The sequence below is a fragment of the Petromyzon marinus genome, chromosome 9 (assembly GCF_048934315.1).
Source record: "Petromyzon marinus isolate PM22_M1 ecotype Great Lakes invasive population chromosome 9, UKy_Petmar_22M1.pri1.0, whole genome shotgun sequence".
In the NCBI taxonomy this organism is placed as follows: Eukaryota; Metazoa; Chordata; class Hyperoartia; order Petromyzontiformes; family Petromyzontidae; genus Petromyzon; species Petromyzon marinus.
The window spans coordinates 11666970-11694632 of NC_133675.1; the positions used below are offsets into that span (position 1 = coordinate 11666970).

The 27663-nt window shown below is 47.4% G+C and overlaps 2 protein-coding genes across 5 annotated transcripts; both read left to right on the forward strand.

Annotated features, from left to right (window-relative positions):
- The first annotated feature begins 5439 nt into the window (after nucleotides 1-5439).
- On the forward strand, nucleotides 5440-11026 carry LOC142924164 (uncharacterized). Its single transcript, XM_076065909.1, has 4 exons — nucleotides 5440-5644; nucleotides 5973-6104; nucleotides 9016-9121; nucleotides 9844-11026. The coding sequence occupies exons 1-4, from the start codon at nucleotides 5498-5500 to the stop codon at nucleotides 9858-9860; spliced, it is 402 nt and encodes a 133-aa protein (XP_075922024.1). The 5' UTR covers nucleotides 5440-5497; the 3' UTR covers nucleotides 9861-11026.
- Nucleotides 11027-14889: 3863 nt separating this feature from the next.
- Nucleotides 14890-19230, forward strand: LOC116940527 (progranulin-like). 4 transcript variants are annotated; one of them, XM_032950467.2, is made up of 5 exons: nucleotides 14890-15180; nucleotides 15478-15618; nucleotides 16410-16515; nucleotides 17369-17646; nucleotides 18354-19230. In XM_032950467.2, exons 1-5 carry the CDS (start codon nucleotides 15043-15045, stop codon nucleotides 18465-18467), a joined length of 777 nt encoding a protein of 258 aa, XP_032806358.1. In that variant the 5' UTR covers nucleotides 14890-15042; the 3' UTR covers nucleotides 18468-19230. The 4 variants fall into 4 exon arrangements, with proteins under 4 accessions (XP_032806358.1, XP_032806355.1, XP_032806357.1 ...); XM_032950464.2 differs by having other exon boundaries at nucleotides 14902-15189; XM_032950466.2 differs by having other exon boundaries at nucleotides 14916-15180; nucleotides 15475-15618.
- Nucleotides 19231-27663: the final 8433 nt, after the last annotated feature.

Here is a 27663-nt window from a genome sequence, read left to right on the forward strand (position 1 = left end):
CGTGTATACTATATTCTTAGCTCTTTCAGTAAAGTCACGTTGAAGGGAAACAATAAAATATATTTCGATTTAAAGCTTTCGTGACTGCAATGATTCATCTTCTTTGGTTCTTTCGGTAAAGTCACGTAGAATGATAATAAAATAATAAATTGTGTTATTTTATTTTATCAATGTATTATTTTATTATCAATCTACGTGACTTTACCGAAAGAACCAAAGAAAATAAAATATATATAAAACAATAAAATTCTCACGACGTTTCGACCATAACACAAACGGTCATCATCAGGTGTGAAAACCAATGCAAATAAACATTTGAAAGAAGTGGCGGTCTGCATTTATTTATTTTTAAACGGTGTACTTCTTTATAAAAAAAAAACGTTAGCACCACGGGCAGCGATTTGGCAGTTTGTTTAGAAGGACGAGTCCATCTATGTTCTGAAAAGAGGAGGGGGGAGACGAAAAAGGAATGTATGCTGTCTGAAAGCCACCGTAAGCGTGAACAATCAATTAAGACCTGAAATGGTTTATACTATTTACTATAGTAGTATAGTGTTGTGACCACGTGTATACTGTTTATGTGGGGGCTACCATCCCCCGCCATCACCGAATTGTCGGGGCCGTTGCTCCCCGACTCCCCCGTTCCATTCATATCGCTACCCCCCGGTTGTTCTGTGGGGTTCGGGTTAGCGACCTCCACTTCCTCACCCCCCGGGGCCCCTGACTTCGTTGCTGACCGCGTAGGCATGGCTCAATTAGCGGGGTGGTATGCTTTACGCTTGCGGCACGCTACGCTGTTCTGTGGCAGCGTGCCGCGGGGAGCGCGCTCGCAAGTAAAAACCCCGTCCTGCACGTAAACAAACAGGTGCGGCGCGCCAACGCGTGTTTCCCTCACACCCACGCTCCACGCGCTCCGGCAATAACAAACACGCTGCTATCTCCTGCCCAGCCCCGTACACCAATCGCACGCGAGGGGGTTGGGGTCGAGGGGTGGGAGGGCAGGGCGTTTGCCGTGCGCGTGCTGCTGATTGGAGAGGGTCGCTTCGCTCCGATTTAAAGGGCCCGTTTAAACATCCACGCGAATACGCGCACGCTAGGTGCTTAGCTCGCTACCTCGCTATTAGACAATCGCGCAGACGCGCGACCGCAACACAGTCACACCGGCACGCAAGCGCTCAGCATTACTGTAAGCGATTGCACAGGTACGCGAGCGCTGGACACTACCGAAAATAGTCATGTAGGCACGCGCGCTGAACAATACTGTAAACAATCGTACAGGTACGCGAACACCAAGCACGCTCTACCCTCCTCTTCATGCTCCCAAAAGACCACACGACACGGTGTATTCCCCGGCTAGTTATTTTATTTACCGCGAGTAACCCGTTAAGCTACGCATAATTGTGTGGGTCAGTGGGTGCCAGCCTATTCTCCCTGGGATCCTAGACTGAATTTACTCTGCCTGTCGCTCCACTCTCCACTTTCGATTAAATCACTCAATACTCCTCTCTCACTTGCGCTTACTTCCACTCTGCTGCGCTGAACGCTGTAGAAGGACGAGGCTGCGAGTCGTCTCCATAGAGGGCTGAGCCTGGCTGCGCTGGAGTTCGTCAAACGGACGTCTCGAACGGCTGACTCTCCTGCTCCGAGGACCGCGATGATTTAAAGAAGAAGTTCTTCTCCTACCCTAAACCTCCGCGTTTTTATCCACCCTAAAGGCATTCCGTTGCTCTGGCGCCTGCCCACCCGTGCTCTTTCATATTCAGATCCGTGACCTTACCTGGAACAATAGGCATTCAGATGCTTCCGCACCCATGCCTGCCCTGTCCATTCAGAGGCTGCGTTATTCTTGTCTCATTTGTTATTGAGTCCCTAATTCCATCTATAATAAAGGCGTACCGCTGTTCTCACACCCCGGGCCACCCTGCCCATTCAGATGTCGGAACGCCTGCCATATATAGCAGGCATTGCTAAAAAGATCTCCAAAATTCTAAACAAACACAAGATCCTGGTCTGGTTCAATACAGTACACAAAAATCTGTGACCTGATCCCTTTCATGAAGGATGTCATTCCTGACTTACAGTACCCCGGAGTTTACAGATTGATCTGCACCTGTGGTGACTGCTATATTGGGGAGATGAAACGACATGTCTCTGACCAAATTCGCGAGCATAAATCAGATTTGGAAACACGGCAGAACGAATTATTCTACCGTAGCTGATTACTGTAACAACGACGTGGGTGATCACGATATAATTTTCTCCGATACCAAGGTTCTTTGCAAACCCACGGATTTTTATCAGAGATTTGTTCACGAGGCAATTCAGATTTACAAACACAGACACAATTTCAACCGAGAAGATGGTTTCAAATCAAGCAACCATTGGAAAGATGTTCTAAATCGAACCAAACATTAACCTAATTTTCAATGGTACAGTATATTTTTTCAAGTAGTGGTTTCCCAAACTTTCGCAGCTGCTTAAATTCCCTTTTCACACCATCAATATGTAAACTCCACCTCCCCCCCTCGCCGGTCTGCACATGTTCACCCCCTCTACACCGTTCATCATGCTAAGTCCGCCAATTAAATGCTAATTTTTATGCTAATTCCTTTGTCAAAGCACCTTAATACCTCGAGACAGTCTGGTCCCTTCACCTGATGAAGGCCACTTGTGTTGTGGCTGAAACGTCGTGAATTTTTTTTTATATATACTTTTACGTGACTTTACCGAATAGAACCAAAGAGTATGTTATTGGAGTCCCTAATTCCATCTATAATAAAGGCGTACCGCCGTTCCCACGCCCCGTGCCGTGTGTGCGTGATTTCATCCGCAGTGGCTCTCCGTGACCACGTAATTTTAATATCAGGTCACGGTGCTGCGGTGCGCGTCAGCTACGGGGGGAGATCGCCCAATTTCCCGGCCGCAGGAAACCATGAAGCTTGATCCCATTAGGGGCTTCTGGATAAAAACCTGTCGGCCAGGTGACCTCCCTTCCCGGCTCTACGTGGGGTGTGTGTGCGTTCGTGCGGGGGGGGGGGGCGAGGCGCGCCGCGTCGGCGTTGTCACCCCCCGGTGGTGGTGTCACAGCGGTGGGTACGGTCCCCGACGGAGCTGCTCCGCCGCGGTGGCACCACATTTACTACAGTACTATAGTGTTGTGACCACGTGTGTGTGTGTAAAGCATTTTTTTTTATTGTGTCCAAGTGTAGTGACTGTTCTTTAGTAACTGTACGTCTCCCTTACACCAACGATTAAATTTAATTACTTTATATTAAATTTAAATAATAAAAATATAAAAAGGTATTTTGTATTAATCATTTTTATATGAATATTTTTTGGGTTGTGGAACGAATCATCTGAGTTTCCATGATTTCTTATGGGGAAATTCGCTTTGATATACGAGTGCTTGGATTACAAACACGTTTCTGGAACGAAACACACATTCGCAAATACGTTAAATGTGTGTGCGATGCAGCACTGCCAACACTCATGGTCACAAACAATGTACTGAGGAGCTTCTCTCCTGAATACAATGGTGCTGCCATGGTGTAAAGTTAGCACACTGGACTTGCTATCCAGGTTGCTGGGTCAATTCGGACTCCTGGGCCAAAAATTATTGTTTTCTTTAACGAGAAGTAATGTATGTGTAGTGGAGTAGAAAGGTGCGTATTGCATGGAAACAGAGACAGTGCGGGTTATGTTGTGTCAGCCTGTTGTGAAGGCAAAGTCATTGGGGTTATGTTGGGTTAGCCTGTAACGAAGGCAAATACAGTACAGGTTACGTTGGGGCAATTAAGCTGGGAGAGCCAAGGACGGCTGTGATTGGTTGGGGCTGTTGCCGGGGCTAGAGAGGCGTCTTGAAGTCTGGTGAGAAACATGTGTACGGATCACGCGGGGTGCCGTTGGGACTAATTAATTGGGGCGTAATGAGAGCGGGGATAAATTGGGGGTCGGCAATTGGAGCGGGAGTTGGAGTTGGGAGCTGGACGAGGCAAGACGTGGAGTTTGGAGGAGAGTTTGGAGACAAAGTGGGGGACAGAGTTTGGAGACAGAATTGGAAACAGAGTTTGGAGATGGAGTTGGAGACGGAGTTTGGAAACAGTGTGGAGCGAAGCTGAAGAAGAGAAGCAGCTAGCAGTAGAGAGAGCGTAACGATAGCGGAGCTGAAGAAGAGAGCAGCTAGCAGTAGAGAGAGCGTAACGATAGCGGAGTTGAAGAAGAGAGCTCGCAGTTGGGAGAGCGTAACGATAGCGGAGCTGAAGAAGAGAAGTAGTTAGCAGTGGAGAGAGCGTAGCGATAGCGGAGCTGGAGACGAGAATAGCCAGTAGTGGAGAGAGCGTAGCGATAGCGGAGCTGAAGACGCTGTGTGCGAAGACGCTGTGTGCGGAGTTGCTGAGTGCGGAGTTGCTGAGTGCGGAGTCGCTGTGTGCGGAGTCGCTGAGTGCGGAGTAAGCAAAGCAATCGTGGGGAGTGGAGAGACAAAGGTGGCGAGCGAGTCGAGTGAAGCACGGCGAGTGAGCCGTGGCGACCTGGATACTGTGGAATATGGAGGGCATGCTGAGAGTTGTAAATAAAGCGGTGTTCGGAGAAAGACAGACGTTGTCCGAGTGAAATTGAACACTAAATATGTATGCGCTGTTGAGTAAGGCGGTTTTCAACGTATAGAAACACACAACAGAAAGCTGCGGTATAGGAAAATAATTGGACCACCGCATATAAACATACCGTCTTAAGGTTTTAATCGAGGTAAGTCATTTTTAATTACAAGTGCTTTCAACATTTTCCTGTAAGATGATGTTCTGTTTTCAAAATGACTTGAGGACACCTTGTGGGTTGTGGTGGCTGATGCTTGAGCTTCCTCATATAATATCGCTGTTCCACCGTCTTCATGATTACACAACTTGTGCAAGGCACGTAGCTTGTGCCTTGCACAAGCTACGGATTTTTTTAATGACTTGCAATAAACTGCAATCAGTCTGCAGAATTATAAATGTATGTCATTTTACGATGGCTGCCATAATATGGTAACACGATGATATTTCGTTTGATAAACTAAGATAATTATATTGTCCATTTTTACAAACATTGAAAGGCCATAAAGGAGGCTGTCTCTGGTGTAGGCCAATCAGTTTCAAAGACAATGCCCATATATTTTTAGAGCATGTTTGTTTGCCACAAGCTCGTGTGGTTAACGCAGACTTTTATTCCTTGCAACAGGTTTCTATTTGGTGCTTGAACATCTTAACTGTTTTATTGCCAGAAAGGGCAAAACCTCTTATTTATGGATGTTAAAGGGCCAACATGTCATCCCAAAGTCAAAGGTGCATTCCTGAAGAAAAAAAACTCCACAATCCTTTTCAGGATGTACACACTATGTGGTGCTCATCATCGATAAGCTGGTGGGCTCATGCCAGCGTGACGCTTTATAAGGACAGCAGCAGCCTGTCGGTGGATCAGCGCTGTGTTCTCACTTGGGCTCGGCGAGGAGGCGATCGCGATGGCTCTTCCACGTCCGCTGATGTTCGTGCTGGTGGCGTCCGGGCTATGTGCCCTCGTGTCTGCCGACCGTTGCCCCGATGGTCAATACTGCGCATCGCACTGCTGCTGGAAATTTTCCCGATACACTTGCTGCTGGGCAGGAGAGGCAAGTTAATTTTAAATTATAACAATACAACTACTGTGTGCTCAATTCAACGTATTTCCTTAATTCAGCGTCGGCGGTTTGTTTGAGCTCATTTGCAAACGGGATCCTAACTGCGGCCATGATTGTGCAATGTCGCAATGTGCAGAATGAAGAAAAAGGACAAAAATAACGGCAACGAATGAGTATTACGATAAACTTACATTGGAATTTATTTCACGGACATAGCTGCACGACGTTATCCGTGGTACTGTAGTTGCCTGTCACAAGCAAATGCACAAATATATCATCCGCCTGTGTTTCCTGCTTGTGATTTCTGTCGGCTGAGCAGGGTAAAGGCCAGGGCGAGACACAGAGGGCATTGGCCACAGTTCCAGCTGAGGCCATCTCTGTCAAGGTCACCTCCTGCGCAGGCTCCGTCTGCTCGGCCAACGGCGAATCTCGCTGCTGCCCCTTGTCTGAGGTGCGTGGAACAAACAGCTTGGGAGGGAGCTGCGAGCCCTCCCGCCAGCCACAGGTCTGAACAATTGTGTCTGGAGGTTACAAACTGTGAATGGACGCAACAAAATGTTGTATTTTACAGCATGCTTAGTTGAGAACATTTATTGTGTTCTTTTACCAGACGCTGCAATTAAATACTTGAGATCACAAAGTACAATGTACGATAAAAAAATATATAGACAACAATTTTGAATTCAGTACTGTTTATGCATGTTCGTCATGTGGCATGTCCACATTTTTCTTTATTAATGACCTTTGTCGAGGCGTTGCGAGTTTTATCAGTGCTATTAATAATCTCAACGGGGTAATTTGCATTTAATTTTCAAATTTAGAAAATGCAAACCATGATGTCGCGGCACACAATGACATCACGGAATATTTAACGTCCACTGTGAAGCGGGCGGCGTGTACTTTGATGGTCAATAGGGCAGCCTTGGGATTGGAACCGTGCACCTCAGAATCGAGCGGCAAACACGCAACTGCTAGATCAGTGGTTCTTAACCTTGTTGGAGGTACCGAACCCCACCAGTTTCATATGCGCATTCACCGAACCCCTCTTTAGTGAAAAATAAAATGTGATTTTTTTCAAATTCAAGACATAGATATGTTTTTTACTGGTACACAAAATGAGCCGTGCATGAACATTACCTTGTTCAAAGAATAAAACCAACACAATGCATAAACTCACAACAAATTACATACCTGGAAATCAATGTGACTTCTGCTGTTGCCTTTGAGAGATCAGTTCAGATATGCGTGGCTTCACCTTGGCAAGTGCCACTCTCATGTCATTTTCACAGCAAAGTCTGTTCCTTTTCTTCGTTTTTATGTCCAGCATCCTGGAAAAGGATTGCTCACAAAGATATGTTGTAACAAATGGTATAAAAAAATCCAGGGCTTTCTTAGCAATAACTGGATACTTGTTCATTTGTCGACACCAAAACGTTGAGAGCGTTGTTGTTCTGAAGAGTTGCTGTTGAACCTGGCTCTGCTGAATTTCAATGATTTCGTCGAGGAATTCATCATTGACATCTGCTGTTTCAACAGCAAACGTGAACGGCTGTCTCACCCATGCTGGATATGACTCTCTTGTAGGGAAATATCCGTCGAGAGACTTTGCAAGCTCATCTAAGTGCGTGGCAATTGTTTGCTTGAGTTCCGTGGATACATAAATATCTCCGATTCCAGACACATCTTCGATCTTACTTGCACAGTCGTCCAGAAGCGGGAAGTTTGCGAAGTTATTGTTCTCTGTTCGTCGTTTCCATAACGGTAGCTTTTTTTGAAAAGCCTTCAGGTGTTCTTCCGCTTCCATGATATTGACTCCACCACCCTGCATCTGCTGATTGAGATGATTGAGAGCTGCGAATATATCAGCCATGTATGCTAAAATGAGAATGAACTCAGGATTTTTGAAGCAATCTACATGGCAGTGTTGGTGCTCTTGCAAAAACAGGGCTAATTCCACACGCATGGCAAAAACACGATTCAGCACCTGTCCCCGGGATAACCACCGAATATTAGAATGGAGCAGAAGTACCTCAAATTCAGAGCCCATTTCTTTACACAGCTCACTGAAGATGCGGTGCCTCAGAGCACTGTTTCGCACATAGTTCACACATTCCACCACAGTTTTTAATACTTCTGCCATTTTTGGAGGTAAGGTTTTTGTTGCCAACGCATGCCTGTGCAGAATACAATGCGTCACAATGATGTGTGGTGCATCGGCCTTTACTAGCGCACCAAAACCAGACTTTCTTCCCAGCATGACTGGAGCTCCGTCCGTACAAACTGCAGAAACCATATCCCATGAAAGATTGTTGTCTCTGAAGAAGTCATCCACAAGCTTCTTCACATCGGCTGCCTTCGTTGTTGTTGTAAGAGGCTTACAAAATAAAAACTCTTCTTTTATCATGTCGTCTTTCACATAGCGTACAAAAACAGCAAGCTGGCTTAGATCAGAAACGTCTGTGGTTTCGTCGAGTTGAAGGCTGAATTTTGCCGGGCTTGAAATCAGATCCGCGACTACTTGAGCCAAGATGTCTTTACTCATGTCTTCTATTCTGTCACTGACGGTGTCATTTGAAAGGGGAATTTGGGATAATTTACCTTCGGCCGCTGTTCCGAGTATCAGATTCGCCATCTTTAATGCAGCTGGTTTCACAAGTGTTTCACCAATGGTGTGTGGCTTGCCCTGCTTTGCGATCAGGTATGCAACTTCGTACGATGCTGTCAGGATCGGTTTGTTAACAGGTACAAATCCAAGAGCAGGCAGAGTGGCCCTTTCATCGAATCTGGCTCTCTTCACCCTGAATTCAGCAAGTGTTGTGTTCTTGTATTCCCCGTCTCCATGCAGCTTCAAGAAGTGTTCCTTTAGTTTTGCCGGTGCAAGACTAGAGTTGCTCAACTTGGCGTTGCAAATCATGCAGATAGGACGCTCACTCCCATCACGTTCCGTGATACATGAGAATCCATGTTGTACATATTCGTCCGACCACTTTCTTCTTTTGCCCGACATAGTTAGTATGGATAAAATATTAAAGAAATCACACGATGTACGACAACAACAGTCACACGTTGACTACTGAGTACGCACTAAATTCCCCGCAGCGCTGATTGGCCAAGCAGTGTAGCATGATCATCTGCAGCCAGTGATGGCCAAGCGGGCCGTGTGTGTCATCACAAATTTACACAATAATTCAAGTGTGTCCGGACCTCCGTGGCAGGGGGCTCTGCCGAACCCCTGAGATCGACTCACCGAACCCCTGGGGTTCGATCGAACCCAGGTTAAGAACCACTGTGCTAGATCATGTAAGCGCGTCCACTGCTACCGCTTAGGCCATGTGTTGAGATGTGCTGTGATGTTTGCTCAGGGCTCGTGCTGCGGTGACGGCCTGTCGTGCTGTGGAAAAGGATCCACCTGCACCACCTTCCAGGGGCTCAACGTTTGCCTGCCCAATGCAAAATTCCAGGACCGTGGTAATTGCATCACAACTGTATCATTCTCTCATTCTACACTCACCATTTATGTCAGAAAAATTATATATTGATTTTCCCTATATATACAGTAATGTGTTGTCGTGAAAATATCAATGAATCCTTTGGCATGTATTACTCTTACATTGATCCTAAATCCTAATCAGTATAAATACATAAATGCCGAATAAATGCGTTAATTCGCATCCGCTGCACACCATTGGATTCCCTAACCATACTGTCATGTAACTTTGATTTAAACACACTCAATCAATTGTAGCACAGTACTAAATCATTTTTATTTTACCAACGTACTCCACCAAAGTTGAAAAAAGGTTACAATGGCACGATAAGGAATTATATTCATGCCGAGTGCAGAATGTCGAGTAATGTGTAAGCGCAGCCTCTCTGTGCCGAGTTAACACTCCGCACTACAATCCCTGAAACAATGTCTTTGATTCCTAGCCATGCACATCAAAGGCAAATAGTGATTCAACCGAGCCCTGGTGGACTCAGCCTAAAATAGATGACCCACTGAATCGCGTGAACATCAGCGCTGGGTGGACAAAGGCATCTGCTGGGCATTGTGCTCGACAAACCACTCCCCCTTGCGTGCATCGATAGGCACGAAGGGCATTCCCCCATGTGAGTTGAATGCGATTAACGATATTTGTCGTTGAACGCGTGTTCGCTATAATGACACCTACTATCCTGTGTTCCTGCAGGCAATATGCTGCTCTGACGGGATCCTCTGCTGTCCGGCTGGGCACTTCTGCATTGGATCTGTGCGCTCGGTCCACGCTGTGGAGGGTGTCTGAGATGTGTGCCCAGTGGGCATCACAGTGCTGCGTGCACGAAGCACTGTGCATTGCACCCTTCGACTGCTCTTTGTGTGATTTTTTTATTTGCAGCAATTCACATAAAAAACACGAATAGCACCTTGCTCTTTATAGTCTTGGTTCTTTCGGTAAAGTCAAGTAGAAGGGAAACAATCAAGTAATAAAAATATTAAACGATAAAATTCTCACGACGTTTCGACTGCAACACAAGCAATCATCATCAGGTGTGAAAACCACAACAAGAAAATGTGAAAAAAGTGGCGGTTTTTTAACCTCAGCACCAAGGATAGCGATTTGACAGTTTGTTCAGATGGACGAGTCCATCTATGTTCGGAAAAGAGGAGGGGGGGAGACGAAAAATAATGGTTGCGGTCTGAAAGCCACCTTAAGCATGATCAATAAATTAAGACCCGAAATGGTTTATCAAATCCTTCCAATGATTGTTAAACCAGAATCCATCTTCTCAGTTGAAATTGTCTCTGTGTTTGTATATGTGGATAGCCTCATGAACGAATCTCTCATGGTAGCCAGGTGGCTTGCAAAGAACCTGTCTTGGAGAAGTCAATGTCATGTGAACCTGCTGAATTATAACAGTGATCTGCCACGGCCGAGGTGTTGGTCCTACATTGGAAGGATTTGATAAACTATTTCGATTGATCACGCTTAAGGTGGCTTTCAGACCACATTCATTATTTTCGTCTCCCCCCTCTTTTCCGAACATAGATGGATTCATCCATCTGGACAAACTGTCAAATCGCTATCCGTGGTGCTAACGTTAAAAATAACCGCCACTTTTTTCAAATTTTCTTGTGGTTTTCACACCTGATGATGATTGCTTGTGTTGCAGTCGAAACGTCGTGAGAATTTTGTTTTATATTTTTATTATTTTATTGTTTCCCTTCTACGTGGTGACTTTACCGGAAGAACCAAGAACATGAATCCCTGCAGTCACGAAAGCTTTCAATCAAAACCTTGCTGCTTGCAAAGACTAAATGGGATAACGTTGAGGCAATTAACAAATGTACTTTTGTTTACCAAAAATAAAGACTACCAACAAACGCTTAATAAATGTGGTGTCGGAGTCATTCTGGTGAGAGAGGCCACAGGGTGAAACTAGGGGGTTGGGGGGTTGATGGGCTATGGAAACGGAAGGAAAAAAAACGAAGGTAACTGCCACGGGTGTAAGAGGTTAAAAAAAACAATGCAACGTATTGGAACCTACTGAATGTCGCTGTGCGTGAATATTATTCCACAACATGGGGCTATAAATTATGTGCTTTCATTGGTAGAGATTCAAGGGGTCAACTGTTGGGAAGGTGCCCCAGATTTAAGCCGAACCTACAGTATGTCCCCCCGCACAGAAAATTGTCCTACCCCATAGTCTCTATACGTACCCAAATTCCTCTATACTTGCTCAATTCAATAAAGAGCGCTGTTTGTCACTGGCCACTTTGTTTTGAGTCTAAATGGGGTTTGGCCAGGAGACATAATGGTCGCCTGATTCCCCTCCCTGCCGTGGGGCATCCGGCACAAGCTTGTTATATTGTCTTCGCACTCATCTCATACGCTCTGCCAAGAACATAGCCACTCATCAACCTGCAGAAGACTGTACAAATGAACATGTAAGCATGCAAACCAACAATGAATTAATTGCCTGTTTGTGCAAGCAGAGACCTGATGATGTCAGAATTCTGTGTTCTCTGGGGCAGGAGTGGAAATCGCCGACATCAATGCCCATCACCTACTCGGACAAAGATCCTCCACAAACACGAATACTGTGATGTAATGGAGCACATTTACATTGGTGGAGCCATTTGTATATTGGATGTCTCAATGGCTATGCGTTGTGTTTAACAAAAAAAATAGATGTAATGCAATGTCCAATTATGTCAGGATCATGTCGTATTTCCTTTGCTTCATTAAGCAATTTAAATGCTCCCGAGCTCTGTTGCAGACCCACGTAAACGTTCGTGGACATATCTATTGCGGTCTTTCAAAGCCTACCACCGTGCGGGCATCTCTGTTTGCGACGGGGGAAATGTTGATCGGCACGAACAACCGCACAAGGAAGAGACACATGGCGATTGCCTCTTCACTGAGTCCGGGCGATGAGCGCGTGCCACCTGGGCACACGGATTCCCTCCTGGGAAAACCCACACAGCACGAGCCAGCAATTTAGCCACACCCTTAATCAAATAATACATCCATCATGATGTAAAGCAAAATAATAATAATGATGATATTGGGATGGCTGTACGAGCAAAATTGCACGCAGAAAGTTAAAGTGCATGAACGTGTGTGTTAGCCTATGTCGGCGATTGCACGACCCAAGTGTTGTCAGGTTGGTTACGTATTTGATAAATTCTACAAATGTAGACGGGTGTGTACTGTCTGCGAAGTGGTATTTGCAGGTGTGTTTGTGTGTGAGAGCGTCTTACGTAGCTCGTGGGGAGCGGTCGTGCGCTGCGCTACGAACCCGGTGACCCAAGTTCGATTCCCGCTCACGGCCAACACTGGTGACGATTATCTGGGCCCCCCCCCTAGGTCGACTCAGCCTCAAACGAGTACCTGGTGTGGTGTGTGAACATCGCCACTGGGGAGACAAAGGCGGCCGGGCGTGGTGCTGGCCACCCACCCCCTCGTGTGCCGTGCCGGCCTTCATAAGTAGCCGCTAACAAACAGCACTTTCCACAACAGTCTGTTACAGGCTATACAGGGGATATTTGTCTTTGTATGTGTGTGGCGCAGTGGTTGGCGTGCTGCCATACGGAGCCGGTGAGCCGAATTAGATTCCCACTCACAGCCAACACCTCCTTTAGGTCGACTCAGCCTCAAATGATGTGTAAACATCGTGGGTGGTGCTGGCCACCCACCCCCTCGTGTTCCGTGCCGGCCTTCATAGGTGCTGCTCGCTAACAGCACTTGCACCAAACAGTCTGTGAAGGCTACACGGGGAATCTTTGTTTCTATAGCTCGTGGAGAGTGGTGCAGCAACGAGTAGCACAGTTCTATGGACCCAGATAACCGAATTCGATTCCCAGCAACGGCTAACGTCATGGCCAAGTGACGGTGCGGTGATACATGCACCCAGCTGTGTAATAACAACGGACTGTACCTGTAGGTTATTGTTATTTAAAATGTTGAACATGACCTCAATTCGATTAAATCCCATTATAGTATTCAATTACTCTACCGTCCTTAAATTATCTGCCCAAGTGCAGGTGCGTCCATCGCTCGCGCTCCCTCGCTCCCATGCAATGAGACTCCCCCCTTCCTGCCTTTAATCACCACACTCTTGTGTGCTGGGATTCTTGAGGCTTAAATAGGGGAGGGGAGTTCAGGTGGTGTTTCACCTTGCATTCAACAAGTTTTATTTTGGTGACACATACATAATCTCTCCCGTACTACGATGCTACCATTGACAGTGGAAAAGATGCACAAGTCAAGGAAACCCACCGCAATGATCATGAACGCTCCGTAGTGGTTGTCCTGTCGAGCGTGCATTTACGTCTACTGGATAGTGTTATTACTCATTGGTGGTTCCAGTTTGTGGAGGCTGTAGAGTCGGCCGTGGAATTGTGAGTGTTGCGCTGGTGATTTAATTGAATACTATAATGGTAATGTGATGGCGTTGACTTCATTATTACGCGTCCGTTGTCTTTCCATTGCCAGCTTAGGACACCTGCACGTGTTGCTACCTCAAAACTCAAGAAACAAGCCACCGCTGCTGTTACTTTCATTTGCAAAAATCCGAAGCAGACCTCGCTCTTAAAAAAACTTATGAAGATGTTCAGTGAGGCTTTCCTCGATAAATAAGGGACGTTTGTTGATATGAATGATTATAACAAAAATAAAGTAACATTTGCCAAATATGCTACAATTTAATATCTATTAATTTAAATCTATATTATATTTGAAACAACAGCCAAACATATTCTTAGTTTTTTCGGTAAAGTCACGTTGAAGAGAAACAACAGAATAACAAAATATATATAAAACAATAAAAAATTCATCATCACACCTGATGATGACCGTTTGAGTTATGGTCGAAACGTCGTGAGAATTTTTGAGTTATGGTCGAAACGTCGTGAGAATTTTTTTTCATCACACCTGATGATGACCGTTTGAGTTATGGTCGAAACGTCGTGAGAATTTTTTATTGTTTTATATATATTTTGTTATTCTGTTGTTTCTCTTCAACGTGACTTTACCGAAAAAACTAAGAATATGAATTACTGCAGTCACGAAAGCTTTAAATCAAAATTTAACAGCCAAACAATTGAAATAATTTTCATAAACAAATGGTACACGGACATCCTACACAGGGATCAGATTTTATTTTTTTACGTTAGCTTTTCTTGTAATATTTTTCAAATGCTAGGAGTATTTACAGCTCCATCAATGACATGGCCAACCTTTGGTTTATTACACTATGCCAATACCCAACCACAGCTTAAGTAATTCTGCCACCGTTGATGCAAAAATATAAAAAATTAGAAACTTTGTGGTTGCGTAGCTGATAATGACCAATATCGGTAATTCAAAACAAAACAGCTTTAGAAGCGTTGAAATACACACCATAAAGTTGCTAAATAGTAAAATTAGTTAGAACATCAAGTATAAAGTGTATTTTACATAGATGCTTGTAGCCGCTTAAAGGATTAATTTGCTTTCGAAAATTGTCGTTAAAGGGAGTTGGGATGTCCTCTTCTCAAAATGTCGTGACTCCATCTGGTGAGTTGCAGTATTTGTCTGCTTCCTCAATTAATATCACTGTTCCGCAATTATTATCATAATTACACAACACAGTGCTGCCTTCTGAAGGAAGCTGTGGTTAGATGAACAATTTCCATAAAGAACAAGTGGCTGCAGCATGATAAATATTTAAAGTGACTCAAAAAACAACTTTTATATACAATTCGTGAAACAAACAGCATTTGAGGATGTTCACATGACCTGGTGAAGGTCGCCGATAAGCTGGTGGGCTCATGCCAGCGTGACGCTTTATAAGGGACAGCAGCAGCAGCAGCCTGTCTGTCGATCAGCGCTGTGTTCTCACTTGGGCTCAGCGAGGAGGCGATCGCGATGGCTCTTCCACGTCCGCTGATGTTCGTGCTGGTGGCGTCCGGGCTATGTGCCCTCGTGTCTGCCGACCGTTGCCCTGATGGTCGATTCTGCGTATCGCGTTGTTGCTGGAACTTATCCCGATACACTTGCTGCTGGGTAGGAGAAGTAAGCTGGTTTCATTGCATGTCTTTCATTTATACTATTTATACTATTTAATCGGTTTGTTTGAGCTCATTGGCTCCTTTGCGAGAGAGACATGACAGGATAGAAATTTTAAAATATATATAAAATGAACACCTGCCACCAATGCGTATTATTATTAACTGTTACATTGGAAAGTTTGTATGCTTATATTGCTGAAATATGTTATCTGTAGTAGTTCCCTGTTCGTAGCGAATTAAGAAATGTATGATCTGCCTGGCTTGCTGCGTGCGGTTTCCGTCGGCTGAGAAGGGTGAAGGCCAGGGCGAGACACAGGGGGCATTGGCCACAGTTCCAGCTCAGGCCATCTCTGCCACAGTCTCACAGGTCACCTCCTGCGCAGGCTCCGTCTGCTCGGCCAATGGAGAATCTCGCTGCTGCCCCTTGTCTGAGGTGCGTTGCCCAGCTTGGGAGGGAGCTGCGAGCCATCCCGCCAGCCACAGGTCTGAACAATTGTGTCTGGAGGTCAACGGGTCGTTAATGAGCGCAGCGAAATGTATTTTACAGCATGCTTAGTTGAGAACATTCTTGTGTTCCTTCACCAGCAGCTGCAATGCAATAAAAAACTAAAATATATTTATCAGTGGTAAACCAAATTAAACTTATCAGAGGGATAAAGTTTTTTTCACCTATGAAAAATACTAACTCAGAAATAACATTTCCTAACCTATTAAAAGTATCTAAATTGAAACATACGTCGATAACTACGAATGATCTATTTACAATATTAAATTCATGAACAATCTAAAAAAATGCCCGGTTACATAGAATGGGTGTCCAAAAGTTTTGGATAGTAAAAACAACTATTCTTAAACACGGTTCTCTTCATTCATGTTCGTTACGTGATATGTCCGCACCGTTCATATAAATGAACTTTTACGACGCCTTATTAGCTGTCAGTGTCTTTTTATCATTCTATTTATGTACCCAGGAAAACCTCACTGGGTTTCGTAGTTCAATGTCACGAAGGACCTGCCAGGTTTTTGCGCAGTAGCGGGTGATGATTGTTGCGGGATCTTTAAGGTTCACTGTTAAAGCAGACGGCACATTTTTTATTTATTTTCAATATACCTGGCAGTATTGATGAGGGCGGCCGTTTGCATTTGAACCATAAACATCTGCAACAAGCAGCGAACGGCTACGTCACCGTTTTTGTGTTGAGATGTGCTGTGATTTTTGCTCAGGGCTCGTGTTGTGGTGACGGCCTGTCGTGCTGTGGAAAAGGATCCACCTGCACCACCTTCCGAGGGCTCAACCTTTGCCTCCCCGATGCGGAATTTCAGGACCCTGGTAATTTGCTAATGAACTTGGCCTGCACTGCATACCCATTCCTGCACACATATCCAGCACATTGATTCACATCACTATCACTCAAATTTTGATTTAAAGCTTTCGTGACTGCAGTGATTCATATTCTTGGTTCTTTCGGTAAAGTCACGTTGAAGGGAAACAATAAAATAATAAAATATATATAAAACAATAAAATTATCACGACGTTTCGACTGTAACACAAACAGTCATCACCAGTTTTGATGATGACTGATGATGACTGTTTTACAGTCGAAACGTCGTGAGAATGTTATTGTTTTATATATTTTATTATTTTATTGTTTCCCTTCAACGTGACTTTACCGAAAGAACCAAGAATTTCCCTATCACTCGTTAATTTGTTTACGTTCGTCATTGCTGTTAAATATTCATGGAACTGCTTAGGACCTTTTTCTGAAGATACATTTCATAATATATAGTGTATACCGTAGGAATATATTAATGTATGAAATGGGAGACTGGTGGAGCAGTGGTTGTCGCAATGTGTCCATGAATCCGGGAACCTGAGTTTGATTCTCAGCCATGGCTAACACCATTGAAAAATTAACGATCTGAACTGGTCCTGGCAAACCCACCCTTTACGATACCGCACTTAGTAGTGCGGTGAAGTGTGGTAAAGCAACCCCCCCCCCCCCCCCGTGATTGAAACGGTGGCGGGTGATCGATCATCATCCACCAATAAAATGGCAAAGCTCTGAAAGGGAAATTATGACAGTCCAGTAAATAATAATAATGCATTCCCCACCACCACCAACCACCACTAGATACAACATTCACATTTCTGCTGGTTTCGCCCCCTCCCCCACCCCGCAAGTGGCCACCTTCCTGAGCCGTGAGCAGCAGCAGCAGCAGGACGGCTGCGTGGACAGCAGCGGCTGCCCCGCGGGGAGCGACTGCCACGGGGCGAGTGGCGACCACAGGGGGCAGTGCGTGAGCTCGGCCGCGCTCACCCCCTGGGTGGAGAAGGAGGCGGCGCTCTCAGGCCCTGTGGGAGCTCACGTTGTGTACTGCGGGAGCGGGCAGTACTGCCGGGACGGCCAGACCTGCTGTCGCCTCGCCACCGGCAGCTGGGGCTGCTGCAACATCCCGCACGTGAGAGCCTCCCACAGCAGCAGCAGCAGCAGCCTCGGCCGGCGCTCGGTCTACCGACCCATTGCCACAGATTTGAAGGTTAATGTTAAAGTGGCACCAAGGTCGGAATGGTCGTACCCCCGCTCATTTACGTAGGGGGGTGGGGTGGGGAGAGCAGAATGTAAACGCGCACATCCCCTGTGCATTGCAGTCCCAGGGACCTGGGTTTGACTCCAAGCATGGGCAGAGTTTGGGGGAATGGGGGTCACGGGGGGAAACGCCCCACCCCCCTCCCCAAATTGGACAGATTTATGATTTTTTTAGTTTACAATTGAGATTATACATAAATTAATTACTTATATGCACTCGCGATTCCTAATGTGGGGGACTAAACAAACCCCTGCCCCCCCCCCCCCCACCAAATATACAACTGAAACTCCGCCGATGATTTCCGAGCCACGCAACATCGCTGGCAATGTGTGGCTAAAACCTTGACCTGTGCTGCCAGTGAGACGAGTTCAAATTAGCCTAAAAGAGATTAATCGCGTGAACATCAGCGCCGTGTGGATCAAGGCATCTGCTGGCGTATTGTGCTCGACAAACCACTCCCCCTTGCGTGCATCGTCGACACGCACGAAGGGCATTCCCCCCCACGCGAGTTGAATGCCACTCAGGTTGCATTTGTCGTTGAACGCTCTAACGAGCCCTGCCATCCTGTGTGCCTGCAGGCGATTTGCTGCTCTGACGGGATTCACTGCTGTCCGGCTGGGCACTTCTGTCTCACGGCGTCGGGTCTCTGCGCTCGGTCCACACTGGCACTGCCCGCTGTGGAGGGTGTCTGAGATGCGTGCCCCCCCCCCCCCCAGTGAGCCTTAGAGTGCTCGGTGCACGAAGCAAAAAAAAACACGCCGTGCGTTGCGTCACCCCTTCGATGTGCTTAACTTAGATGTTATGCATTCGGTATGCTTTTTACTAGCTTCTTTATTGCAGCCATTCGCTATTTAAACACCTTAAATATATATTTTTCGCTATCAGCATGATGGAATGAGACAGATAAACCATTCGGATATTTCCCAGAGCAGTAACAACAGTAGCAACCCTTAGGTGTTTGAGAAGAGCTCACGGAAGCAGATGTCGCAACACTACCTCTGAAATCTCCTAATGTGACATCTGGTCCACACATCACAGGGCAGCACAATATTCTCACATATTAACGGCACATTATTCAAATTAGGGGTATTGTATTAGCGTTTTGTATTATTTAATCTTCATTAAATTATAACCCCTGAAAGTTTAATAAGAAGCAGGTGTCGCTACAATTTCACCCACGAAGTATAATCATGATACACTGACCAGCGCTAATAATTCAAACAGCTGAAGCTCGCACGGTGTTTTAAATATCGGGATGTGTAAATGCACTCGTAATACGCTTAAAATAACAGGCTGATGCCAACATCCACTGATTTAATACTGTTCTTCAAAAGGGACAGTGTTGTAATCGATGCCATTCTCTACACTGACTGTACACCTGTACTTTAATGGACGTTGTCATTTCTTTCTGCTATTGTAAACAAAATGGCTGCAATAAACCTGTTACCATTATGGCATTGTAGTCTGTTCAAACTGTTTTTATGCACTGAGCCATACTGATTAGGTTGGTGAAATACTGTATGGTGTATTCAACCCCAATGATTGAAGTATGGGGAGGCCTTCATCCAGCAGTAGATTGATGAAGGGCTGTAAATTAAATCATGAGCGCATGCATGCGAAAGAAGACTGGCCTTTTTTATTTGTCCACAGGGTATAAGGTCTTTATTTCACGGCACAAGTCCACCCCATCATTCTCGCTCTCTCTCGAAACGCCCCAGCTCTGCATCCCGCTCCCTCTTTTAACCTCTACCTGGCTCCACACCTCGTCCCAGTCCGTCTCCATCAATTGTCGCCTCTCTCTCTTCTTACCTTCATCTGGCCTAACCGCCCCACCTGACGCTCACCCAACCCTCCAGCTCTTTTCCCTTTATGAACGTCCCGGCCAATCCTCTTGCTCCCCGTGCCCTTAACCAAATCAGAGCATGGAGTGTTTGCTCCGTCCTTCTTGATTACTCTGTCCTAGGGATCGTGTGGGACAATCACTAAACATGTATTGTGACTAGAGAAGAGCAATGTAAACTGGTGAAATGCTGTTTTGGCACATATATGCCATGAACAAGCATAATAATGTCAGTTTAACGCGCAGGATGGATTTCTCCACAAATCTGTTTGTCGCCTGATGAAGCTAGTTGTAATTACTGGCGAAACGTCTTACTCAGATTGTAAGTGTTGTGGCTTGGCTCTCCAACACAATGGTGTGCTGTACATGTGTAATGACCGACTTCCGCGACACGTCGTGTAGAGGGTACCTCTTCTTTATTACTCACACTGGGCACAACACAGGCCAACACTTATTCTTCCTCACACTGAGCACAACACTCAATATTAACGTCTCTACTGGCTACACACAGCCGATCACTCGGCGTGGTCCCATCGCCCTCACTCGGCTACGCCGCTGGCTGGCGGCGTGACGATGACGGCGACGGCGATGGAAACCACGCAGGAGATCTTCTACATGGCCGGACGACGGAGAGAGATGTCGGCGAGCAGCGACACAGCCAGGACCCAAGACCCCACACGCGAGCCCCGAGCCCCAGGTCTGCTCCCCCTTATATCCCCCTAGGCGTGGCTAGGCCTCGGCTCCAGCCACGCCCTCTCGTGGAACCTTCGAGCAGATTCCTGGAGTATCTCGACTAACCCCTCCTGTTACCTTTGCCCCAGATACACCTCCTTCTCTGAATGGTTGGTACTTAACTGTGCCCGTACCCGTGATTCCCTTTCCGGCCAGCAGATGTCACCCTGTCATTACATCAACCCCCCCCCCCCCCTCATTAAAAAGAAATAGCCGTCCCGGTTAATACCAACGAAACTCCAGGTAAGGAACAGCAATAAAAGAGTTAACCAAGCATTGACTTCGGTTTCTTCTTAAGTAAGGCAGAACAATCTGCAGGAACAATCAAAAAGCACTTAACAAAGCAAGGGATGACGAGAAAATGGCGAGAGGGAAAAAGATGGAGGGGAGAGAAAAAAAATCACAACTCAAGCAACCAACCACAATCCCCCCCTCCCTTATACAACACACAGGGACATTCATATTAACGGAATCTTAAGCATTTAGACCGAGTTCGCGACGCTGGCCCGTCGACGGTCTTTATCTCCTGCACAGGGGGTGTACACACCGCCGGAACTCCTGGAGAAGTAGGTGAGGCTTTGAAGTCCGTCCACTGTCATGGGCTCGAACGCTGTTGGGGTTGAGATGTAGCCGTCGGTGGAGCTGTGGGCGCCGGAGTCGTGGTCGCTGTCCAAGGACGGTTCTGACATCCTCGCACGAAGTGCCCCGGCTGGCCGCAGTGGAAGCAGGTAAGCGAGGGCCTCCGCAGCATCCAATCTTCTTGCTCGTGCGGTCTCCAACTCCTCTATCGCCGGGCAGCGTCCCCTCTCCTCCGACTCCACACCAGAGGCGCAGCAGCGATGTCCTCTTCCGAAGTTGCATCCTCAGCCGGCTGCACCATGACATTCCGTGGCGACCACCCCTTTGGCTCCCCGTCTCGGCTGGGGTCCCCTGTCCACGCCGCCATTTGAGCCCATCAATGCAAATTCTCGTGGGCCTGAAGACACCTGGCGGCCCACCGGGACGTCTGTCCGTCTTCGTCACACACAGGTAAGACAACTCCCATCTCTCGTGCCAGTCCCAACATCCTTTCCATGATGAGCGAGTCAAGGGCTTTCGGATCCACCCCAGAGTAAGCTGCTCCCGCTAGCGCCAACAGCGCGCTGCGGTAGGCGAGATGCGTCTTGGCCTCCCCTCGCCTACGCTGAAAAATTTCCTGCGCGAGTCGGAAGGCGGCTCATACACGTTTGGCATTTCACCATAAGCCTTCTTAGCAGCGGGAATAGCCCTGAAAACAGCAAGAGCATCGTCGTCCAAAACAGTCGGCAGAGCCATCAGCGCCTCATCTTCTGTCCAATGTACTGATCGGAAAGCCGCTTCAAATCGCCAAGTGAACGCGCTCCAATCGCCTCCTGCCGCGACGAATTATTTAAGCTGAGGTAATCTCAGAGTATGTTCGGTTCCCCTTTCCTCGTTTCTAGTGGCGGGTGCCGCATCTTGTCTATCACGCTTGTTTCCTAAAAGGGAGGACTCCGTCCGTGCCTCCCCCGTGCCACCCGTAATGGCGGCCTCCGGCAGCGCGTCCTCCCCGCCATGTGTAATGGCGGCTGTCACGCTTGCGGACGTTTCCGCCAGAACGTCAACTCCTGGCTCCTGGTCGCTCCTTCCCGGCGATGTCAGTGCAGCGCGACCCGCTATCGTAGTCTCTGTCACGAGCGTCACCAACTGCACGACAACCGTCCGCAACAGGTCCAGCTGTACTGACGCCATCCGCCAGCCGTCTTCGGGCTGCTGGTGCGGAGTGGCTGCTCCCAGTTCCACCGTCTCTGGCGCAGCCAATGGCGGAACCAGGATTTTCAGGTAGGGGGGGCAACCCCTCCAGCAATGAGAAATGATAGGAGTTGTTAGTAAGTAAGGAGTTGTTAGTAAGTAAGGCGTTGTTAGTAAGTAAGGAGTTGTTAGTAAGTAAGGACTTGTCCCTTGCTTTTTATTCGACGCGTGTGCGGAGATGGCGCAGCCATCGATCGAGGGTCGATTTTGAACTGCGTTGTGTGATCGGCATCGCGCTCGCTGAAGGTGTTGATGCCTTCAGGGAAGTCGTGGACTGTATACGCAACTGCGCACAATTCCGTGAGTCACTTATAACTGCTTTGCCATTACTTATTGCCAATTATGGACTCAGAATATTGTCCTATCATCTCATAGAGTCCCTTCCATGTAATAATATGCTACACAGTGGCAGTGGGAGTTGCAAAATGTCGATTTATTACTAATAAACCCCAATGATCCGATCAAAATTAGGATTTTGATGGGATCATTGGGCGGACATGTGCCACCTTACCACCCCCACTGACTCCGCCAGTGGGCGCAGCTAATTCACTCGCCGCGGCTTCAATAACAGGGACCGCGGTTCCCAGGGCTGGTAGGAGGTCTTGGGTCACGTTTTCATCGTCGTCGGAATATGCCACAGTTGAGTTCCGTTTTTTCTGATGCTTAGACATACTTCCTTCTTTGCTGGCTAGCACCAAATTATGTTTTCAACCACTACTGACTCCAATGTATTGAGCGACTTCCGCGACACGTCATGTAGAGGGTAATTCTTCTTCATTACTCACATTGGGCACAACACAGGCCAACACTTGTTCTTCCTCACACTGAGTATAACTCTGGCCATTAACGTCTCTACTGGCTAAACACAGCCGATCACTCAGCGTGGTCCCACCGCCCTCACTCGGCTACGCCGCTGGCTGGCGGCGTGACGATGACGGCGATGGAAACCACGCAGGAGATCTTCCACGTGGCCGGACGACGGAGAGAGATGTCGGCGAGCAGCGACGCAGCCAGGACCCAGGACTCCACATACGAGCCCCGAGCCCCGGGTCCGCTCCCCCTTATATCCCCCCAGGCGTGGCTAGGCCCCACCTCCGGCCACACCCTCTCGTGGAACCTTCGAGCAGGTTCTCGGAGTATCTCGGCTAACCCCTTCTGTTACCTTTGCTCCAGATACACCTCCTTCTCTGATTGGTTGGTAACCATGCTCGTATCCATGATTCCCTTTCCGGCCAGCAGGTGTCACCCTGTCATTACACTAGTAACGAATTGGCATGTTCTGTTTACGTGACAAACCTTACGAATTGGCTGTCTCGGGTGGTGGTGGGTTTAATGGCATATTTATATATTTACACGATATAACCCAAAAAAATACTGGATTATGGATAATGGTGTGAATTGAATGAGGCCAATTCACACAGTATACGTCACTAGCCTTTTGCCCGTCCAAGGATGGGTGTTTGCAAGTAAATCTGAAAATTGCAAGCGAAAAGCAGACCGCGACGTGATATTCATTGCATCCATTTGTGTGCAATTTGTAAGGCCGCGGTGACACATATTTCATTTGAAGGTTATAACCCCTTGTTCTTCATGACGTCCTTTTTACTTTGATGTCTCAATACCATTACGGAGATCGCGTGACGTGAGGGTTCTGCCTTTGTAGTGAGGGTTCTAAGTAGACGCTGTGGAGTGACATCACCCGTTCATGATTATTAATGAGGGGGGTTCTCCATGCGGAGTGACGTCACCTGCTCATGATTATTAATGAGGGGGGGGGGTCCATGTGGAGGACGCAACCTGTTCATGATTATTGAGGGGGGCTGGTCAACGTGCAGTGACGTCACATGCGGGACACACAGACATTCTTGGCTCATTATAATAGTAAATCTGTATTTACAGAGCGTGTTTTTGATCTGCCAGCCATTCATATCTATTAGCACGGACGGCCACATAAGTTGCAAAAGAAGTTCAATATACAACAAAAAGATGTAACTTAAGCTCAGCTATGATCATATCCTGAAAATCAGATGGAAGAACCAAGGACGCAGGTATACATTCTGATTCAAAATGGTGAAGCATACCGTGCTCTTGAAAAAGATAACGGTGGGCTTAGCCATTGTGAAAGATGACAGCAGACATAATGGATGACAGCAGACAGAATGGAGTAGGAAGGTGCATTGTGGAAACAGCGTGATTACATGATCACACAGACAGTACGGGTTATCTTGGGTCAGCCTGTAGCGAAGGCGAATACAGTGCAGGTTATGTTGGGGCAATTAAGCTGGGAGAGCCGTGGACGGCTGTGATTGGTTGGTGCTGTTGCCGGGGCTGGAGAGGCGTCTAAAGGTCTGGAGGAGAAACAGGTGACGGTCACGCGGAGTGCCGTTGGGACGCGGGTTAATTAATTGGGGGTGTAATGAGAGCGGGTATAAGAGTGGGAGTCGGAGTCAACAGAGGGGGTTGAATGGTGGAGAGCTTGGAGAGAGGTTGAAGAGCGGAGAGCTTGGAGATGGATTGAAGTTGGAGAGCTTGGGGGATATGGACTTTGGAGAGCTTGGAGTCAACATGGGGGGAGTTGAAGTGTGGAGAGTTTGGAAGACAGAGTTTGAGAGACAGAGTTTGGAAGACAGAGTTTGAGAGACAGTGTTTGGAAGACAGAGTTGGAGTTAAGAGTTGAAGGGTGGAGTTGCTGAGTGCAAAGACGCTGTGCGCGAAGTCGCTGTGTGTGAAGACGCTGTGTGCGGAGTCATTGAGTGCGGAGTCGCTGAGTGCGGAGTAAGCGAAGTAATCGTGGGGAGTGGAAAGACAAAGGTGGCGAGCGAGTCGAGTGAAGCACGGCGAGCGAGCCGTGGCGACCAGGATACCGTGGAATGTGGACATGCTGAGAGTTGTAAATAAAGCGGTGTTCGGAGAAAGACAGAAGTTGTCCGAGTGAAATTGAACACTACGTATATAAAAGGGAAATTTGTGAATGTGTCTGTTCAAAATGTTTAACGTACTTCCTGACATGCAACAAACTTGAAATTTGGAATGTGGGTACTTTCCAGACTGTACAATATGCAAAAAATATAAAAATAAACTTTTGTATATTTTTAGGGGCGTAATAATGATGTGACATCACATCTCTGTCTTGTCCTCCCGTGCATGCGCGAGCGTAACGGAGTGTGCCTGCTGATGTCCCCCCCCCAACCCTCCGCGGGTAAAGTGCCATACAAATGTGTTGCAGGTCTAAGGCGTTCTTCACGCAGCATTGGTTTATTGTTTGAGTCGTTTACTGCCGTACGCACCCTGAAAGTTGTGTGTGTGTCTGCAGCAAGCGCGTGTATGTGTACCTATGGACGCACGCGCGTGCGTTTGTGTGTGGAGGGAGCGGTAGTGTAGTGGTTAGCGCGCTGTGTCTGTCTGTGTGTGTGTCTGTGTGTGTGTCACTGTGTGTGTGGGGAGCGGTAGTGTAGTGGTTAGCGCGCTGTGTCTGTCTGTGTGTGTCACTGTGTGTGTGGGGAGCGGTAGTGTAGTGGTTAGCGCGCTGTGTCTGTCTGTGTGTGTGTCTGTGTGTGTGTCACTGTGTGTGTGGGGAGCAGTAGTGTAGTGGTTAGCGCGCTGTGTCACTGTGTGTGTCACTGTGTGTGTGGGGAGCGGTAGTGTAGTGGTTAGCGTGCTGCGCTATGAACCCGGCGACCCGAGTTTGATTCCCGCTCACGGCCAACACCACCAGTGACGATTATTTGAACTGCTCCTGGGCCTCCCCTAGGTCGACTCAGCCTCAAACGAGTAAGTGGTGTGGTGTGTGAACATCGCCACTGGGGAGACAAAGGCGGACGGCCGTGGTGAATCCAAGTCCAGGGCGAAGCCGGGTAGTAAAGCTCGTTTGAAATAAAGCACAGACAACACGCATAGAAGATACAAGGGCAGAGACCAACCAAAACGATATGGAGGCTAAATACTTTAAAGAGGACAGACGAACGTACGAAAAGTAACAACAACAACAACAATTTAATTTGACCTTAATTTTCCTATTTTAAAGAGCAAAAGGAAGCAAAGGGGATGTAGAGGATATGAAATATATGTATCATGTGACACTGAGGTGCTTGGGGTATTATTCATTAAATGCTGCCCCACCGTTGATAAGACTCTTAGCAGCAGAACGCACTGATGTAGTGAAACTAATGCCAGCCGTATGTATGTGTAGCGCCATAGATGGAACGGGACCTCGTACCATCAGGGGAGGGGCTGCTGGGGGCTGCTGGGGGCTCAGGATCCCCAGACAGCTAAGCCCCTTGGTGCCCCTAACGGGGGGGCTGCGGGGGTTCTGGGATCCCTCACAGCCCCACCCCTCAATGGGCAAGGGGCATAAAAGGGGACCTCCCCAGCCGATCTGGGACCAGTTGAAGACCGAAGCCGAAGACCAGCAGCTAGGTAGGACCCTGGACCCCCTGGCCCCACTGTCCTTGTCAGGGCTGGGACGCTGTGCAGGCCAGTGGTGGGACTCTGGGCCAGTGGTGGGACTCTGGGCCAGTGGTGGGACTCTGGGCCAGTGGTGGGACTCTGGGCCAGTGGTGGGACTCTGGGCCAGTGGTGAGACTCTGGGCCAGTGGTGGGACTCTGGGCCAGTGGTGGGACTCTGGGCCAGTGGTGGGACTCTGGGCCAGTGGTGGGACTCTAGGCCAGTGGTGGGACTCTGGGCCAGTAGTGGGACTCTGGGCCAGTGGTGGGACTCTGGGACAATGGTGGGACTCTGGGCCGGTGGTGGGACTCTGGGCCAGTGGTGTGACTCTGGGCCAGTGGTGGGACTCTGGGCCAGTGGTGAGACTGGGCCAGTGGTGGGACTCTGGGCCAGTGGTGGGGCTCTGGGCCAGTGGTGGGAGTCCCAGAGTCTAGACCCGCACCTTGGCTGAGTGGGGTCAGGGTAGCCTCCCCTAGGGTGATCCTAGCGGAGGAGCCGAGAGCGAAGCCAGTGTCACGGCACGCGTGGAGTAGGCTGTGTCCCGAGGCTGTAACAGTGTATGACGACTGTTGGAGTGCTGTATTGTAATAAAGAAGTTGCCTATACGAAGTGTCTCCGGAACCCATTACATATGTATGCATGTTGGATTTCTTTCGTACTGTACGTAGGCAACTGTGATAATCGGAGGTGGGAACAGTCCTTGATTAGTTGGAGCCATTTTGGCAGATCTCATGTGGATTTGGTAAGTTTGCTCTAAATCCAAGATGTAAATTTATTATTTTTTCTATCTACGTGGCTTTACCGATAGATGCAAAAGAATATAAATTGTATTTATGCCAAGATTTCTTGAAAGAGATCCCAGAGATATTCACGTATAGTGTTGCGATTCGCAGCAAATATGTTATTTACATAGTGCTCATGAATATACCACTATCTTGATTTAATGAAAGGATGATTCCTTACGTTTTTATTATAATCGTTCACCTTTGAAAAAGCAACATGATAATACTCTCATATTAAGATTGTTTCGCAAAACATATAAAAGTACCAGAGGATAAAGAAC

What these genes read in the sequence shown, in the direction of transcription:
- LOC116940527 (XM_032950463.2), top strand. Translation starts at nt 15,043, where the DNA reads ATGGCTCTTCCACGTCCGCTGATGTTCGTGCTGGTGGCGTCCGGGCTA. An exon ending in GCTGCTGCCCCTTGTCTGAG is followed by an intron (nt 15,619 to 16,409) that starts GTGCGTTGCCCA and finishes ATTTTTGCTCAG; the next exon opens with GGCTCGTGTTGTGGTGACGG. An exon ending in TGCGGAATTTCAGGACCCTG is followed by an intron (nt 16,516 to 17,368) that starts GTAATTTGCTAA and finishes CCACCCCGCAAG; the next exon opens with TGGCCACCTTCCTGAGCCGT.
- LOC142924164 (XM_076065909.1), top strand. Translation starts at nt 5,498, where the DNA reads ATGGCTCTTCCACGTCCGCTGATGTTCGTGCTGGTGGCGTCCGGGCTA. An exon ending in CTTGCTGCTGGGCAGGAGAG is followed by an intron (nt 5,645 to 5,972) that starts GCAAGTTAATTT and finishes TCGGCTGAGCAG; the next exon opens with GGTAAAGGCCAGGGCGAGAC. An exon ending in GCTGCTGCCCCTTGTCTGAG is followed by an intron (nt 6,105 to 9,015) that starts GTGCGTGGAACA and finishes ATGTTTGCTCAG; the next exon opens with GGCTCGTGCTGCGGTGACGG.